The sequence below is a fragment of the Engraulis encrasicolus genome, chromosome 17 (genome assembly GCF_034702125.1).
Source record: "Engraulis encrasicolus isolate BLACKSEA-1 chromosome 17, IST_EnEncr_1.0, whole genome shotgun sequence".
Taxonomy (NCBI): Eukaryota; Metazoa; Chordata; class Actinopteri; order Clupeiformes; family Engraulidae; genus Engraulis; species Engraulis encrasicolus.
Genome location: NC_085873.1, coordinates 19461634 through 19479162, shown reverse-complemented (window position 1 = coordinate 19479162; position 17529 = coordinate 19461634). Strand labels below are relative to the sequence as shown.

Genomic DNA, 17529 nt, shown 5'->3' with positions numbered 1-17529 from the left:
ACATGTTCCGATAATATTCCGGTTTCAGAACACTGTTCCCACACTTGTACACAGAACATTCTGTTGTTTGTTTTTATCTGACAATATTCAGTTTGACTCTGTGCATGTTACTGCACTCATTAATGAAAGAAGTAGAGTCAAGGGGGTTGGATTAACTGGGTGTGTTCATTTACTTAAGTTGGAGGTCTCGCCATAGGGCACGAGCAAGTACCAATCAATCTTCATTATGGGACCACCGGGAGGCCCACCACTCCACCTTTGAGTCCCCCTAGTGTCCTTAAATTATGTCCTTCTTACTGTAGTGTCTTTAATTCATGTCCTAGGTTGGGTCAGTTCAAAATCTCCTCCTCCATCCCCACCACCACCAGGTTGGTCCAGTCTACCTGTCCAGGGAATTAAAGTTCCGGTTCCTGTTGCACGGCTATGGCAGGCTCTACTGGATCCGCTAACGGCGAGACCTGGGCTAATGATGGGACCTATGCCAATTTGACTACCTACCTTCTGGCAAATTCCTTGTCAACTATGTTAATATTAAATCATTGAAACTAATTCCACTCTCTGGGTCTTAATGGTTGAACTGATTTGTACTCAGTAATGTGTTGTGCTGTGTGTCCTCCATTGCATTTTGCTGTGACGTGACTGCTGTACTGTGTATTACTTTTGGGCCGCACAGTGCAGGGCAGGGCCCCAAGCACAGGGAGTGACCCACAGTGATTCCACTAGTTTTTAAATTAAATTTTATTTTAATTCAAACTCTATTTATTATTGTGTTCTGTGTATTATTATCACAGTGTTGAGTTTCCATGCTGTGCTTTACTGCACTGTTTAGTACTCAGTTGTGTGGTTGGCTGTGTTATCCTCCATTGTATTTCGTTGCGATGCTGCTGTGCAGTGTGCTGCTTCTGGGCATCGAAGTGCCGGGCAGGGCAGGCAGGGCTGAACTGGTCTGGGATCAAAAATCAGGTCAGGCATTTTCAGCCAAGACCCACCGTTCCACCAGGCATTGAGAAAGACAATAAAGAGGCCTGTGACCATATTATTTTTAATCATCTATTATGAGCTATTATGAGCCAACATAATAATTTAAAAATAAACTGGAGAGGTGAGCTGTAGCCACATATGGACTGACACCACTGCATTGAGTGGAGGGCCAGGCCAAAATGATCAACATTCCCCTGGGCAAATGCCCCGTATGCATTATGGCCAAACCAGTACTGTCCAGTGCGCAGCTGAGCAGTTCTCCAGAGACACACTGACCAGGGTTTGACCTTCCTTTAGCTCCGTCCAGTGAAAAATGCCAACGCAACAATCATACAGATCGAGGCAGCGGAGAGCCTTGGCTGGGCCCAGGATAACATCAGCTCAATGCACCCCCCCAATACATACAGAAATGCAGTAACGAGTAACAACTTCTTATCCCTCTCTGCTCATGGATCTGGGACTACTGACCGACTGTACACAACCCCCCCACACCCCTCCGTCAGTATAAAATAATGCCAATGCCACAAACATACTAACAAATCAAGGCAGGTGACAGCCCTGGCTGGGCAGTGTTGGGAAAGTTCATTTTCTACCAGAACTAGTTCATACTTCAGTTCACAGCTCTCAGAATGAACTAATTCGTTCATAGTTCACAAAATGAACTATGAACTGTACCGTACATATATAATGAACTGATTCTGGGCCCCTTCTGCCCCTGGGCGACTGGGCCTGAGACAAGTGACCGGTTTGCCCCACTCCTGTCAGCTTCCCTGCGTACAGTAGTGACACAGTGCTGCACTGCATGTCTGGACCGGGGCTATCAGACACACAGCCACACCAGGCCACATGCAGGGGATGGTGTTTGTGCTGTGTGTGTGTGTGTGTGTGTGTGTGTGTGTGTGTGTGTGTGTGTGTGTGTGTGTGTGTGTGTGTGTGTGTGTGTGTGTGTGTGTCTGCTGTGTATGTCTGTGTGATCGTGCGTGCGTGTGTATGCGTGAGACTATGCAAGTAACACGTATAGACATAGGATATCCATTCAGTGCAAACTTATGGTGAGCAAGAGTGGGGTAGAAACCAAGGTGAAAGAACTGAAAACTTGTACACTGCCATTCTGTATTCCTCGTCCGTTCGACTGTCTAAACCAAAGGACATAAAAACTGCACGCTCATCCAAAGGCGCAGTACTGTAGTGCTTATCCCCTCCCCATTCGTCGACTTGTTGCCTTCACACCTCATTGTTTGTGTTTATCACAATATGTACATAATGCAGTGTCGGCGGGTTTTTAAACAGAGAGACAGAAAGAGAGAGAAAGAGAGAGAGAGAGAGAGAGAGAGTCCCCATCCACTGCCTACACTCCCCAGTGTACTGCATCCCAACAGGAGAGAGAGAGAGAGAGAGAGAGAGAGAGAGAGAGAGAGAGAGAGAGAGAGAGAGAGAGAGAGAGAGAGAGAGCGAGAGCAAGAGAGAGATCAATGGCTTTGTTGTCTGCGTCTGTCCCTGCATTAGAATCTCTACATTATCCATGATTTGTGTTTACTCTATCAGGCTCAGCATCATCCACATGGACTGTGGATCACAATGCTACTGTATATCCATTACGCTTAGGATTGAGCATTATGAATGAGATATTGTGTGAGGAAGGATTTTTTTTCCGAAAAGAGACTATAAGGTTTTATGCATAGTTCATTGTCGTGATAAAAAAGGATTTCATTCATTCTTGACATTGTGGTGAATATTATAGGCCTATTTTTTTCTTTTTTGATAGTCATGTCATCAGGTTCAAGTTTTTTTTCCATCCCCAAGATACACGTCAGCAACAAATTTGAAGATATACTTAGTTTGCAAAAGAAAAACATACTAACAACAACAACAACAAAACTAAAACTGAAGACAGCATTCCAACAGTTTCAGTCATCTAAAGCCTGGTTCAAACTACACGATCATCGGCCCGATTCTCGGCTGAAAAGCCCCCTTACGACAATCGGTGGAACGTTACCCCCCAGGACCATCACAAGCGATTGTCGAGCAAGATTTCCTCGTCGTGGGCTACGTTCTAAGATAGTCGCCGATCGCGAATCGTAGAAATCAAACACTCTTTGATATTTGCGACTGGAAATAGAACGTCGGGCATTGTCTCGGTGATAGCGAGCAGGGATGAGATTGACAGTTGTGATTCTATTCTAGTGTGCGGTGCACCCCGACAACAAAATCGGACACACAATCAGGAGTCGTGTAGTTTGAGCTTGGCTTAAGGAGACATACCAAGGTACTATTGCAAGAACAAGGCTAAGTGATGAACCTGTCTAAGTCAACCTATAGGAAGTGGTGAACTTCCTAATAGATAGTCCAAACGTGTCATTTAGCTAAGAAAATGGAGACTCCAGGCTCTTCTATTACATGATTTACCACTACCTAAAGGTTCATTTCACCTGGTTTACTACTTAGCCAGGTTCTTGGAATACTCCCCAGAGGTCCTTTACTGTAGACCGCCTTTACTGTTTATACACAGATGCAGGGGCGGAGCTATAGGGAGGGCCCAGGCCCCTCCCGTATTGGTGCTGGGGGCCCTAATGGGAGCTTGGAAAGCTGTATAGGGGGACATATAAGTGACTTTCCCTGGGGCCCCGTGTGCAAATGTTCTTCACAAATGTGATATAATCAGGCTGCATGCACATTGTTGGAGCAGAATCGACCATGTACCGCACATTTGTAAAGAAACTAGCCAGGTATTTTTTTCCCGAAATAAGAAAATGGATGGTCACGACAACTTCAGATATGAAGTGGGGCCACCACAGACACGGGCATTCCTGATGGTGTCCTCAGTCCAGTCAGTAGATTTAATTTCTTCTCCACAAACATCTCCTATGCTTCTGAAATAGCCTATTTCCTCTCAGTATATCGTAACAAGTGCACTTTTTAGGATCTCTATTTTTTACAAATGTACGCGCTTCAGGTTTTCTGTCTGTGTGTTTGAGTCAACAATGTGCGCGCAGTCAGTGATGACGTAACTTCTAGAAGGGTCAAATAGGGTTACAAAGCAAACCATGGAAGGAAACCAGTTTTTTATTTAAACTTTGACCACCTATGCTGCTATATCTCCTTTTGTCTCTAGGCCTTCATCAGAGTCTATAGCAGTGGTTCTTAACCTGGGGTGCGGGCACCCCCTGGGGGTGCACTTGAGATTTCAGGGGGTGTGTGGATTTTTGTTTGTGTTGAGGGTGTGACTAAAATTCTGCAAGCAAACATTATAATTAGGCCAAATTAAAGCATGTTTTGGTCCCCATGTAAAGGCATAAGGTATTGATTAACATCTCAAGCAAGAATCATTGTAAGTAATCACTAAAATAATAGTTTTTTTGTGTATATACGTGTAGACGCTTCAGTTGGGGGTGTGCAACTTGGGCACAGGTCTTGGGCACAGGTAAGGGGGTGCGTTAAGAAAACAGGTTAAGAACCACTGGTACCTGCAACTGTATAGTAAATGTAGACCAGTTAGTCAGCGAAGTTAATTGTGCTTTAAGGAAGGAGACTACTGTATATGTTTTTGCTTGTAATTTTGCTTTGGCAAACTATGGAAGATCTTCAGAGAACATATAGGGGTTCCTCGGAGAGATTTAGAGATTCCAATGCAGTGGCAAACTGCGCTTCTTCTGGGAACTGGTCTGACGATGAGGAATATTTGACTTTTGACACAGAGGACACCAATATCGTAGGCACGGACGAGTTTGTTACGAGCGTCGACGTTGCGAAAAGCACGTGACGTGAGCGAGAACTTGTCACGATGTGGGTGGTATTTAATACAGCATAAAGTCGGCCACAAATATGCACGAGACGATGAGCTCGCACCGGTTTGATGTACTAATATACCACGTGTGAGGTGTGGGGGAACAGGTGGAGAGCAGGAGCTGAAGTGGGGAGCAGTGCAAACTTGTGTAGGGGTGTGAGACAAGACTCATATACACGCGTGAGTGAGTTGTTGACCAGCCAGTTTATGGGCGTGTGAGCTCAGAGGCGGTCTGCAGACGAGCATCGACAGGGATAGAGCTCGAAAGTCCCGCCCCTTAGTTCCGCGTTTCACGGGACCTAAGCTGACCATCTAACAACATGGTAGCCAGTAAATATCTTCTGATCTCAGTCATGATATGCGCTGGGCTACAAATATGTTGTTTAAGAGGCTAGATAAAGATTATTCATGCAGAAGTATCAATGTTTTGTTCCGAGGCCGTCGGCATGAAAAATGTGAAGAAACACAGCTTTCTAAAAAGTTTTGGGGTTCGTACGAAAAATGAAGCAAAAATATCAGAAACAACATATGTGGAGCCCGTGGCACAACTCGAAGGGGATCGAAATATCATTTTAATACCGCCATTGGATTACATGCTACGATTTTCGGCTAAAAACGCTGTTGAGGTCCCATGAGATTGGGGGAAGTGACGTCACTTTCGAGCTCTATAAGCAACTGCAGGGGTTGCAAGATCCGACTGCAGTCGCATTCATCCCGCAATAGTTTGATACCATGTGACATGTCACCTCGTCGACACAACATAACCGAAATGTTCATCAATAGCCGCATACAACTTTGTTGCTGTCAACCAACATAGACGAAGCATGTGAGCGAGATTGTTGTCACGATGTGGGTGGTATTAAATACTGCGCATTTAAAGTCGGTCACAAATATGAACGAGACAATGAGCTCGCACACTAGTTTGATCTACTAACACACTACGTGTGAGGTGTGGGGGGACAGTTGGAGAGGAGGAGCTGAAGTGGGGACCTGGGAAAACTTGTGTAGGGGTGTGAGACAAGACTCATATACACACGTGAGTAGGGCTGGGTATCGCAGCCATGTTCCTGTATCGATTCGATTTCGATTCTTAGGGCTTTGAATCAGTTAATCACGATTCCATTCGATTCGATTCGATTCGATTCATTCTAAATCGATTCAATCTGTTCCCTTCTTGGTGCCAGGATCCCCCCCAAAAGATGATGTTGCCTATTTTTATATAAAAATGTCAAAGGGCTGTGGCTTGACAGTGTTAACAGATTGCTAATTTGTAATAAGTAGGCCTAGGCCTAATTGACTAATACCTACTGTGTACTTTCCATAGACCTAAACAAAAAGAACAAAAAGAAAAAGAACCAAAAAATCGATTTTGTGCCCTGTGAATTGATTATGTGAATTTTAAATGAAATTGATCGATTATCGATTAAATCAATTATTTTACCCAGCCCTACACGTGAGTGAGTTGTTGACCAACCGGTTCATGGGAGCATGACCTCGGAGGCGGTCTGCAGACGAGCGTTGATAGATCTGACTGCAGTCGCATTCATCCCGCGATATTTTGACACCATGTGACATGTCACCTCGTCGACGCAACATGACCGAAATTTTGAAGTTTGACAGGAAATCTAACAGTCATGCAACTGTTTGAGCCAGAATGCATTGCTGTCTAAATGCGCATGTAGCCGTTGCGGTATCTCGAATGTCCTTAGTGTCCGTCATGCAACATTTTTATCTAGAGTGCATTGATTTCTACATGCGCATGCAGGTGTTTATGAGAAATCGAATAAGACTAGTAGCTAGCATTTTCAGGGAATGTAGAAGAGATAAGAAAGCTCACTCTGATTGGTGGCCATCCTTGCCAATAAGCTTGCAGTTCTGCATAGTTGGTGAATGCAGGCAAGTGAAAAGGTAATGGGAGCTGAATGCTAAAATATTTTATGCCCCGATTTTTAGAAATGAACCTCATAAATAAACTAGAAGCACTCAGAGAACGCAAGCCTCCGCCAAGGAAGCTGCTTGATAGAACATTTGACTATGTTACACCCTAAGTCTTTCTGCCTTGTTTTTGTGGAGTCCCCGCAATTCAATTTCTGTTCACCAGGGGCGTCTAGATATATAGGCCAGCAATGGTGAAGAGTCTTTAAAAAAGTCCTGGTTCCGGTTTGTATTCCGGATCACCACCAAAATGTAATCACTTGTTCCTTGGGTCATTACTAACAACTCCACAAGGTTTCGTCCAAATCAGTTGATTTGTTTTTGAGTTATCCTGCTGACACAATCTTTTAAAAAGTTCTGGTTCCGGTTCGTGATTTGAATCACCATCAGAATTGAATCACTTGTTTCTTTGGTCATTATCAACAACCCCACAAAGTTTCGTCCAAATCCGTTGATTAGATTTTGAGTAATACACAAATAGGCCTATATACTATTTTTATACTATTTTTCTGCAATATGTTCAATGTTAATTGTTTAGTTGTTGTAATTAAATGTTATTCTTACTGGTTCATCACTGGTATTACTCATCAATGTTAAATGTTCAATTATTTATTACCTCATCACTGCTACTTGTCCTATCTTGCACTTTAATGTCAGTCTGAAAATGCCAGTCTTATGTATGTCTATGTCATGGCATAGTACAGGCCGACTGAGAACCGTGCTGGATCCCGTTCCCGCACCTAATCGCGAACCGGCCGCCGTGTTCACGGCACAGATATTTGCATTCGCGAAGTGGAAAGTTGGTTCGCAATGCGAACCGCAACGTACTAGGTTTTTTCTCTGCGAACCGTGACGANGNCGTGGCCGTCAGCAGGTTCATCCGGGTAACAGTCATGTGCGGAAAAAGTTCAGAGCCCGGTATGAACACGGGTGGTTCCCAGATAAGCACTTTAGTGTCGAACGTAACTGGTGCGGGCACCGGCACCGGCTCTGTTCCCGTCGGCCTGAAAACCCTAAGAGAGAGAAACATAATTTCAATTTCCTTTTATGACCTGCACATATGAAAAAAACTGACAGTAAAAGTTTGAACAGTAAGAGAATCTCAATTTCTATCTGGGAATTTTAAAATTGAATATTATTATCTGGTAAACTTTGATTTGAATAAACACCAGCAACAAGGGAATCAGTCCTTAGAATGATAGCTCTAACAAACTTTGCTTTCATTAAAATATAATACCACTCAGCCTCCCACCCCAACATTAGAAGTATAATTCCCGCCTTTCCACCTTGAGCTTTATCAGGACTATAGTTCATGATATGTTGGTTGTTTCCCTGAGGTATCCTGACTTTCCTAAGCATTGAGACATTTCCATAACAAATGGTATCATCAATTCCATGAATAAGAGGTGGAGCTCTCAACTATCTAGACATAACTGGGGATTCATGACCTCCATTATCAGCAGTGACGATCACCAATTTCAATATCAATGTGAGGGCAATTTAAGCACAGCCATAGCAACACACCACTGAATTAACACATTGGCATTAACAATAGTTAGCAGTCTCAGCTTGGTCTGTCTGGGTTGGATTTTGGAAAAACAATACAAAAACACATACATTGAGCAACTAAAAATGAATTTTATTACTTTAAAATGGTTGAAATATAATGTGTAATTCAGTAACGAATATAGTTACACAAGGAAATCAGAATAATTTGTTTCAGTAAAGCAGTACAATTTTGTTTTAAATTGAAGAAATAATCCTTTTCTGCATGTAGTACACTGGCAAGGCCTTTCCTCTGTACATGTGCTCAGGTGATGTGTAATGAGTGTACATTGCTAAATGTGGGAAAGGCTTTAGACAGAACAGTGGTAAGTAGGGCTGTGACAATATTATATCGGTTTGAGAAATTGTGATACGAAGTCACAGTGCTGTATTGTGATACAAGAAGGCAATATAGTGATACACCCCTTTAAAGTTCTGCTACCCCTCAGTACAGAAAACAACCACTTGATATAATGTAACGGTACTTCCTAGCTTCAAATATCATTCTTATCAATTATCAATGCTATTTTTAAATTTAAAAAAACATATAAATGGCCTCTTGTAACCTTATCTAGCCATAAACAGACTAATAAAAAATATATATTTTTAATGTTGGGATGTATCGAACTGTAGGTCAAGAATCATTAGACAAATGGCATCACAAGTTGAATGTATAGTTACAGCCGTAGTGCTAGGACCCTTCTCCTGTATGAGATCTCTGGTGACGAATAAAGTTGCCTTGCAATGAGAAAACCTTGCCACAAGTTGCACAACCATATGTTTTTCCCCAGTATGGATTCTCTGATGCCTGTTGAGATACTGTTTGACAGCAAAGCATTTGTCACATGTAGTACAATGGTAAGGTTTTTCTCCAGTATGGGTTCTTTGATGCTTGTTGAAATCACTGTTATATGCGAATCTTTTTCCACATGTAGGGCATTGGTATGGTTTTTCACCAGTGTGGATTCTCTGATGCTTCTTAAGATTACATCTCTCTGCAAATCCTTTTCCACATGTACTACACTGGTGAGGCCTTTCCCCAGTATGAATTATCTGATGGGCAATGAGTGAAGGCCTCTCTGCAAATCCTTTTCCACATGTACTACACTGGTGAGGCCTTTCCCCAGTATGAATTATCTGATGCTTGTTGAGATCATTTTTATGTGCAAATCCTTTCCCACATGTAGTGCATTGATATGGTTTTTCACCAGTATGGATTCTCTGATGCCTATCTAGATCACCTTTCTGTGCAAAGCCTTTTCCACATGTAGTACACTTGCAACGCTTTTCCCCAGTGTGAACTCTCTGATGCTTCATGAGATACTGTTTTCGGGCAAATCCTTTCCCGCATGTGGCACATGTGTGTTCATTTCCTCCCACACGAGTTCCCTGGTGCTTTAACAAATGGTGTTTTGTTTGAAAGCCCTTTTCACATGTTGTACACCAGTGTTGGTTGACATTATTATGAGTGGTCTGTTGTTCACCTGAGCGAATAAAAAGAAGACATAAAACAAATGAGTTTCACAACTTCAGAAACGTCAGTGTCTCATCAATTACATTACTATTCCTTGTATAACATATCATAACATTTCCCATCTACCTGCAACTCAATATCTAATATGAAGAAGTAGGTATGTAGTCTGATCAACAGCTCTTCAAATATATATTACACATCCAACTACTTGAAGTGAAATACAGCTCAAGAGTCAAATGTGAAGGAAGTTTAAACATAGGTTCCATGTTACCAAACTTACTTGTTGACATGTCTCCATTGTTTTCCATTAGATAAGACTCTGTTTCCTTTTTCATTTCCATGGCTGCATTATTCAAGTATGAAGTGTCAATTTCATTCTCCTCTTCCTTTGTTCCGTACAAATAATCTGGAAGAAAATCATAAAGGTCTTCCTCTTTAATCACCTTCACAGATGTTCCCTCTTGTGATGGAAGTGGTGGTTGGATGGTAGTAGTGCAGTCATGGCCTCTGGATTGTACAACAAGAGACTTTCCCACTCCTGTAATTTCATGGGACAAGCACAGTTCTTGTTTGCACATTGGTGTGCTATTAGCATTGTACTTGGCGTCTCTGGACAAATGTTCTGGTAGAAAGTCATAAATGTCCTCTTCCTTAATGTTATCCATGTTCATTGTGAGTTATGAGAAGTTTCTATGCAGATCCTCATTCACCCAAGTTCTGATAGTCCAAGGATCAGAGTTGTAGCCAGAAGACCTGTTTTCAGCTTCAGGACAATCCCCCTTTTTAAGTCAGGTCTTCTGCAGTTCTGACCTGATGGTAATGATTGCCCTTCTTATGCGAAGTCTTCTGCAGTTCTGACCTAAGGAAACAGGAGCTTCATCCCTGTGCCTCTAGAGGTGGAGCTATAGGCCTAACGAAATGTTATCCTATCAAGGCGTAAATTGGAGTCATTGTGGTGTCAGGGTCCAGAGAGTGATAACGACTCAAATTGTGAACAGTGATTCCAATTCCACAAAATAGTTCTCTCCCCTCGTTTCATGACAAACGTCTGATGAGACACCAGTGAAGGCATGTATTGGAACAAGAGTCATTGTCTTCACAGTATCCAGTGAATGGTAACAGCTCTGATGATGAGGAATACTTCACTTTTCACACAGAGGACACCAATATACAGTCCCTCCAGGATTTTGCACTGGGATTTTGTGATTTTTGCGGTCAAAATGTCTGATTTTGTGGCGGCATTTTCTCATTTTTTGCAAAGATTTTGCACCCCTTTCTGGATTTTTTTGGTAGCCTAACTGAAAACCACAATCAGTGTAAGCAGGCTTAAGACAAAAGAAAGAGAGATTCAGAAACACACTTCCTATATAATAGAATAATAAAATATTGACAATAATAAAATATTGTCAAAAACTGCCAGAGCGTCTTATAAGCCAGTGCGTCCAATGTGTAAAAAAAATCATGGCCGCGACACTCATAAATTTCTGTCGATATTTTAGAACGACTTCGGGGGGAAACGGGACTGCGCGTTATGAAAAAATACTTGTGGGTATAGCCTACCAGTAGGCTAATGAAGAGCGTCGCGGGGTACAGTAGCCAGGTTGTATGCAAACGTTACAATGTCACCTGTTGGAAGATGCGTTTCTCTCTCTCTCTCTCTCTCTCTCTCTCTCTCTCTCTCTCTCTCTCTCTCTCTCTCTCTCTCATATTATTTGCTTGATGCAAAGTTGTGATGGCATACACGCTCTTGTTGACATGGTTGTGTGCATGGTTGCATGGATTCGCAAGACTTTATTGCAATAACACAGTGAAAGCGTGGAAGGGCCGTTCACTTCCTATCCACACTTCCGAATCCTTCCGAATGCTATCGGCACTACAGTGTCAGAAGGCTTGTGCCTACGCATAGACATAGACCCTTAAATTACAAATATAGCGAACATTGAACAAATATCAGACAACGACCGTCGGGTAGCATGCTCATGAAAGCGACAGGGGAGAGTGGAGAAGTTGCGCAAAAATGTAGGCTAACGTAAGATGTTTGCTACTGTGCGACAGCACCGCCACTATTTCATGACTGTATACACTTCTTCGTCATGGATAAATGGGCAACAATTTTTCCAGCCAGGATTGCACTGAAAAGTAGGCTACTGCTGTTAAAATAAAGACGGGTGTCCGACGCCTGCGTGTATAGTGAGGGAGGGGAGGCGAGAGACGCGGAGCAGCTGAGATGAGGGTCGACTTGCGAAATAGCAGGCAATTATTTTTTCAATGTTTCAGTGACATATTAACAAAAATGCTTCCTATTGGTTTTCGTCTCCGGTGGTATTGTAGTCACATTTTTATTTTTTGACGAAAATATAAATCAATAAACTCCACAGAATGTTGAAGGGGATAAAGGGGAAAATTTTGCGGGAAAAATGCGGCTTTACAGGAATTACGTGGCATCGTGAAATTATGCGGAATATCATTGAATTTGCATGAATCCATGCGATCGCTGAATCGCGAAAAACTGGAGGGACTGAATATAGTAGCTAGCATTTTCAGAGGAAGTAGAAGAGATAAGAAAGCTCACTCTGATTGGTGCCCACCGTAGCCAATAAGCTTGCAGTTCCGCCTAGTTGGCGAATGCAGGCAAGTGAAAAGTAATGGGAGTCAGTAGAGCTGAATGCTAAAATATGTTATGCTCCAATTTTTAGAAATGAATCTCATAAATAAAAAGTGTCCTATTAAGAACACTTGATTCACACACACACACACACATAATATATACTATTTTTATCCGATATGTTCAATGTTAAATGTTAAATGTTTAGTTGTTATTAATTACTTCAACACTTTATTGTTACTGGTTCATCACTGTTCCATCCACTATTACTCATCAATGTTAAATGTTCAGTTGTTATTTATTACACTCATCACTTTACTGTACGGTTTCATCACTGTGGCTTGTTCTATCTTGCACTTTATAATGTCAGTCTGTAAATGCCAGTCCTGTGTATGTCCTGGCATGGTATATAGAGAGAAATGTAATGTTGATTTCCTTGTATGACCAGTATATATGAAGACACTGACAAGAAAAAGCTTGAAAACCTGAGACATTAAAATAAAGGATGAGAATGTTACAGCTGGATCTCATTTGTTATCCTCAGCTTGTGTGGGAAAAATTGGTTGAAATTTACGATCAGGGTGTCTCACCCTTAAATGAGAGGGAGTGTACCTATGCTCCCCGGGTCCAATGTTCCCCAGCCTTTGTATGGGACCGGAGAACTTAGGGACCTTTTTCTAAAAAAAGGGTTCTATGTTCCCCGAATTGTATCTAACCCTTCCCAAACACATCCCTAAACATAACCTGTCAGTATTGCAATGTTCCTGATTTCAATCTGTGTCCATCCCAAAACCTTACCTGTCACTAATGCAATAATTATGAGTTGTAAGTTTGTGCCTTGACCAAAACTATCTCTATACCTAACCTGTCACAGGTTCAACAACAACCTGCGCTTTGCCATGCGGCAGCAGTCTACTTGGAAGCAGCGGGGAACATAGGACCCTTTTTTCAAAAAAGGGTTCTAAGTTCCCCACATTGCATCAAACCCTTCCCAATACCATTCCTACACTTGACCTATTAGTAATGCAATGCTTCCGAGTTTTCAAATTGTGCCCTTCCCAAAACCATCCATACACTTAACCTGTCAGTAATGCAATGTTTCTGAGTTGTAAATTTGTGCCCTGACCAAAACTATCCCTAACCTGTCACAGGCATAGAGGTAGAAAATAACACTAGAGAGGACACAGCAATTTGTGACAGCACTGGGAAATGGCAGCTGGAGCTTCCCAACTTCCGTAGGTAGTGTAGGTACCTTCAGGCAATGCAAGTCAATGGAGAACACGCCCACCCCTGTCAAGAAATTTACTAAAACTGTGTAAATATGAAGTAACACTTTAATCAAAGACCAGATTTGAAATGTCAGGCTAAATATCTACTTAAATCATATGAGTCGATAAAATACATTATGAACATAGTTAGCAACATACTTCAACTATTGTCCTTGTATAGTGTGTTGGTGGACATTTTCACATGATTAAGCCATTTTTGACAGAGGTGAGCCTCATTCTCCGTTAATTTCCATTTCTCTGATCTACCTACAGATAATGGCCGCTACAGATTGCCGTAAAAGGGGGGGCGGGGTCCTCTCTAGTGTTATTTTCTACCTCTATGGTCACAGGTGCAACAACAAGCGGGGAACATATGACCCCAAATGAGACGGGCGTAGTGAAGTTTTTATTTATTACATCGTCACTTCAATCTGGGTATTTTACAATTTAATATAATTATCTGGTAAACTTTGATTTGAATAAACTCCAGCAATGAGGGAATCAGTCCTTTCAATGATAACACTGTCTGTAACATCCTTTGCCTTCATTAAAATATAATAATACACATCCTCCCACCCAAATTAGTATTATAATTCCAGCCTTTCCACCTTGAGCTTTATTAAGACTATAGTCCATGATATGTTGGTAATTTACCTCTGGGATCCTGGCTTTCCTAAGCATTGAGACATTTCCATAACAAATGGTATCTGCATGAATATGAGGTACAGTTCTCACAACTATCTAGACATAACTGGGGATTCATGACCTCCATTATCAGCAGTGACGATCACCAATTTCAATATCAATGTGAGGGCAATTTAAGCACAGCCATAGCAACACTCCACTGTATAAACACATTGGCATTAACAATAGTGAATAGTCTCTGCTTGGTCTGTGTGGATGGCTGCATTAGATTTAGGAAAGACTCTACAAAAAACACCCATTGATCAACTAAATATGCATTTTATTACTTTTAAATGGTTCAAATATAATAATTTGTAATTCAGTAATGAATATTGTTACAAATGGAAATCAGGATAATTTGTTCCAGAAAAGTAGTATGACATTGAAGAAATAACATCTTAACATCGAAATGGGAATGTAATTATGTAAAACCACTAAACACAATTTGTTAGCACATTTAGGCCTACTTTCATATATGTCTACAGTATGTTCATTCACAGTTTGTTGTTAAAGCTTCCATGCCCCAGTCCATCAGATTTTCATGTCTATATCCAATATCTGTAGAGCTTCCCTCACTCTGGGCATCTTGACTTTTCTGACCTCAGAGTTACTGCCCTCGTGCAGTGGAGTGTTAATTGTGGATTTTCTGTTGCCTCTTCTGGTGACCCCTTTTCAATGCAAATCTTTCTCCACATGTAGTACACTAGCGCTTTCCTCTGTACAGGTGCTCAGGTGATGGGTAATGAGTGTACATTGCAAAATGAGGGAAAGGCTTTACCCAGAACAGTGGTAAGTAGGGCTGTGAAAAATATTATATCAATTTGAGAAATTCTAATACCAAAAGAAAGCATAGTGATACACCCTTTGAAGTTCTGCTACCACTCAGTCCAGAGAACAACCACATGATATTTTGAGATGGTACTTCCAAGCTTCAAATCGGTATCAATGTTATTTTTAAACGTAAACAATATATAAATGGCCTCTTGTAGCCTAATCTAGCTATAAAACCAATTAATATAAAGAGATCTTTTAAAAACATGGGATGTAACGAACCGTAGGTCAAAAATCATTAGATGGACAGCTTCACGAATTTTGTGTACAGTTACAACCCTAGTGGTAGGGCTTTTCTCTTGTATGACATCTCTGGTGACTGATTAAATTACCTTTCAATGAGAAAGCCTTGCCACATGTTGCACACTCATATGGGTTTTCCCCAGTATGGATTCTCTGATGCTCGGTGAGTTTTTGTTTGACTGCAAAGCTTTCGTCACATGTATTACAATGGTAAGGCTTTTCTCCAGTATGGGTTCTCTGATGACTGTTGAGATTATCTTTCCGTGCAAAGCCTTTTCCACATGTACTACACTGGTGAGGCTTTACCCCAGTATGGGTTCTTTGATGCGTAATGAAATGACTTTGCCGTGCAAAGCCCTTTCCACATGTAGTGCACTGGTATGGCCTTTCTCCAGTATGGATTCTCTGATGCTTAATGAGATCGCCTTTCTGTGCAAAGCCCTTTCCACATGTAGTACACTGGTAAGGTCTTTCTCCAGTATGGATTCTCTCATGCTTAATAAGATTGCTTTTATTTGCAAATCCTTTTCCACATGTACTACACAGGTGAGGCCTTTCGCCAGTATGGATTCTCTGATGACTGTTCAGATCACATTTCCATGCAAATCCTTTACCACATGCACCACACTGGTAAGGCCTTTCTCCAGTATGGATTCTCTGATGCTGGTTGAGATCACATTTCTGTGCAAATCCTTTTCCACATGTACTACACTGGTGAGGCCTTTCGCCAGTATGGATTCTCTGATGCTTGTTGAGATCACATTTCCGTGCAAATCCTTTTCCACATGTACTACACTGGTAAGGGCTTTCCCCAGTGTGACTTCTCAGATGCTTCTTGAGATAAGCCTTAAATGCATGTTGGTGGACACTGGAATGACATGTCTGTTGTTCACCTGAACAAATAAAAAGAAGAAATACAAACAAAGGAGTTACACAAATTCAGAATCACAGAGTATCTCATCAATTACATAGCTATTCCTTCAAATCTATATTATGTTATTTCCCAGGTACTTGTAGTGAAATTTAAAAAGGTAAATATTTAGTATGTAGATGGTTAATCTGATGGATATCTCTCCTACTTGCAATGAAATATACAGCTCAATAGTTAAATGTGAAGACGGTTCAAACATAGGTTCCATGTTATCAAACTTACTTGTTGACATGTGTCCATTGTTTTCCATTAGATAAGACTCTGTTTCCCTTTTCAGATCCAAGGCTGCTTCTGAGTATGAAGTGTCACTTTCATTCTCTTCTTTCTTTGTTCTGTACAAATACTCCGGAAGAAAATCATAAATGTCTTCCTCTTTAATCACCTTCACAGATGTTCCCTCTTGTGATGGAAGTGGTGGTTGGATTGTAGAAGTGCGGTCATGCACACTGACTTGTACAACAAGAGACTTCCCCACTCCTGTAATTTCATGTGACAAGCACAGTTCTTCTTTGCACATTGGTGTGCTATTAGCATTGTCTTTGGCGTCTCTGGTCAAATGCTCTGGTAGAAAATCATAAATGTCCTCTTCTTTAATGTCATCCACATTCATGGTCTATTGTGATGAGTGTCTGTGCAGATCCTCTATTGTAGGGCTTAGACTTTTTTTCAGCTTCAGGACGGTTCCCTTTTATAATAGTCAAGTCTCCTGCAATTCTGACCTGATGGTAATGATTCCCCTTCTTCAGCCTTTAAGTCTTCTGCAGTTCTGAACTGATAGTAGGAATCCAGGAGCTTTATCCCTGGGTCTCTAGAGGTGGAGCTGTACGCCACTCCCCTGTTGTAACAAAATGTTATCCTATCAAGGTGTAAATTGGAGAGTCCTTTCAGAGCTCAGAGAGTGATAACGAGTGATGTGAGCAATGATTCCAATTCCACAAAATGGTTCTTCCCCCCTCGTTTCATGACAAACATGTGATGAGACACCGGTGAAGGCATTAATTGGAACAAGAGTCATTGTCTTCACAGTATCCAGTGAATGCTAACAACTATGATGATGAGGAATACTTCACTCTTCACACAGAGGACACCAATATAGTAGCTAGCATTTTCGGAGAAAGTAGAAGCGATAAGACAGCTCTGATTGGTGCCCAGGGGCGTCAGTAGAGTCATTACTATACAGGGGCACAATAGGGCACCAAAAAGAAATGCGAGCGCGCAAAGCTGAAAAAAAAAATGGGCAATTATTTT

General features: G+C 41.6%; 1 protein-coding gene and 1 pseudogene across 1 annotated transcript; both read right to left on the bottom strand.

The window, feature by feature from the left end:
- Positions 1-8318: 8318 nt before the first annotated feature.
- Positions 8319-10506, bottom strand: LOC134467925 (zinc finger protein 239-like; annotated as a pseudogene).
- A 4149-nt stretch (positions 10507-14655) lies between these two features.
- Positions 14656-17027, bottom strand: LOC134467924 (zinc finger protein 436-like). The gene is made up of 2 exons (XM_063221931.1): positions 16504-17027; positions 14656-16243 (listed from the first exon to the last, which is right to left on the bottom strand). Exons 1-2 carry the CDS (start codon positions 16889-16891, stop codon positions 15387-15389), a joined length of 1245 nt encoding a protein of 414 aa, XP_063078001.1. The 5' UTR covers positions 16892-17027; the 3' UTR covers positions 14656-15386.
- Positions 17028-17529: the final 502 nt, after the last annotated feature.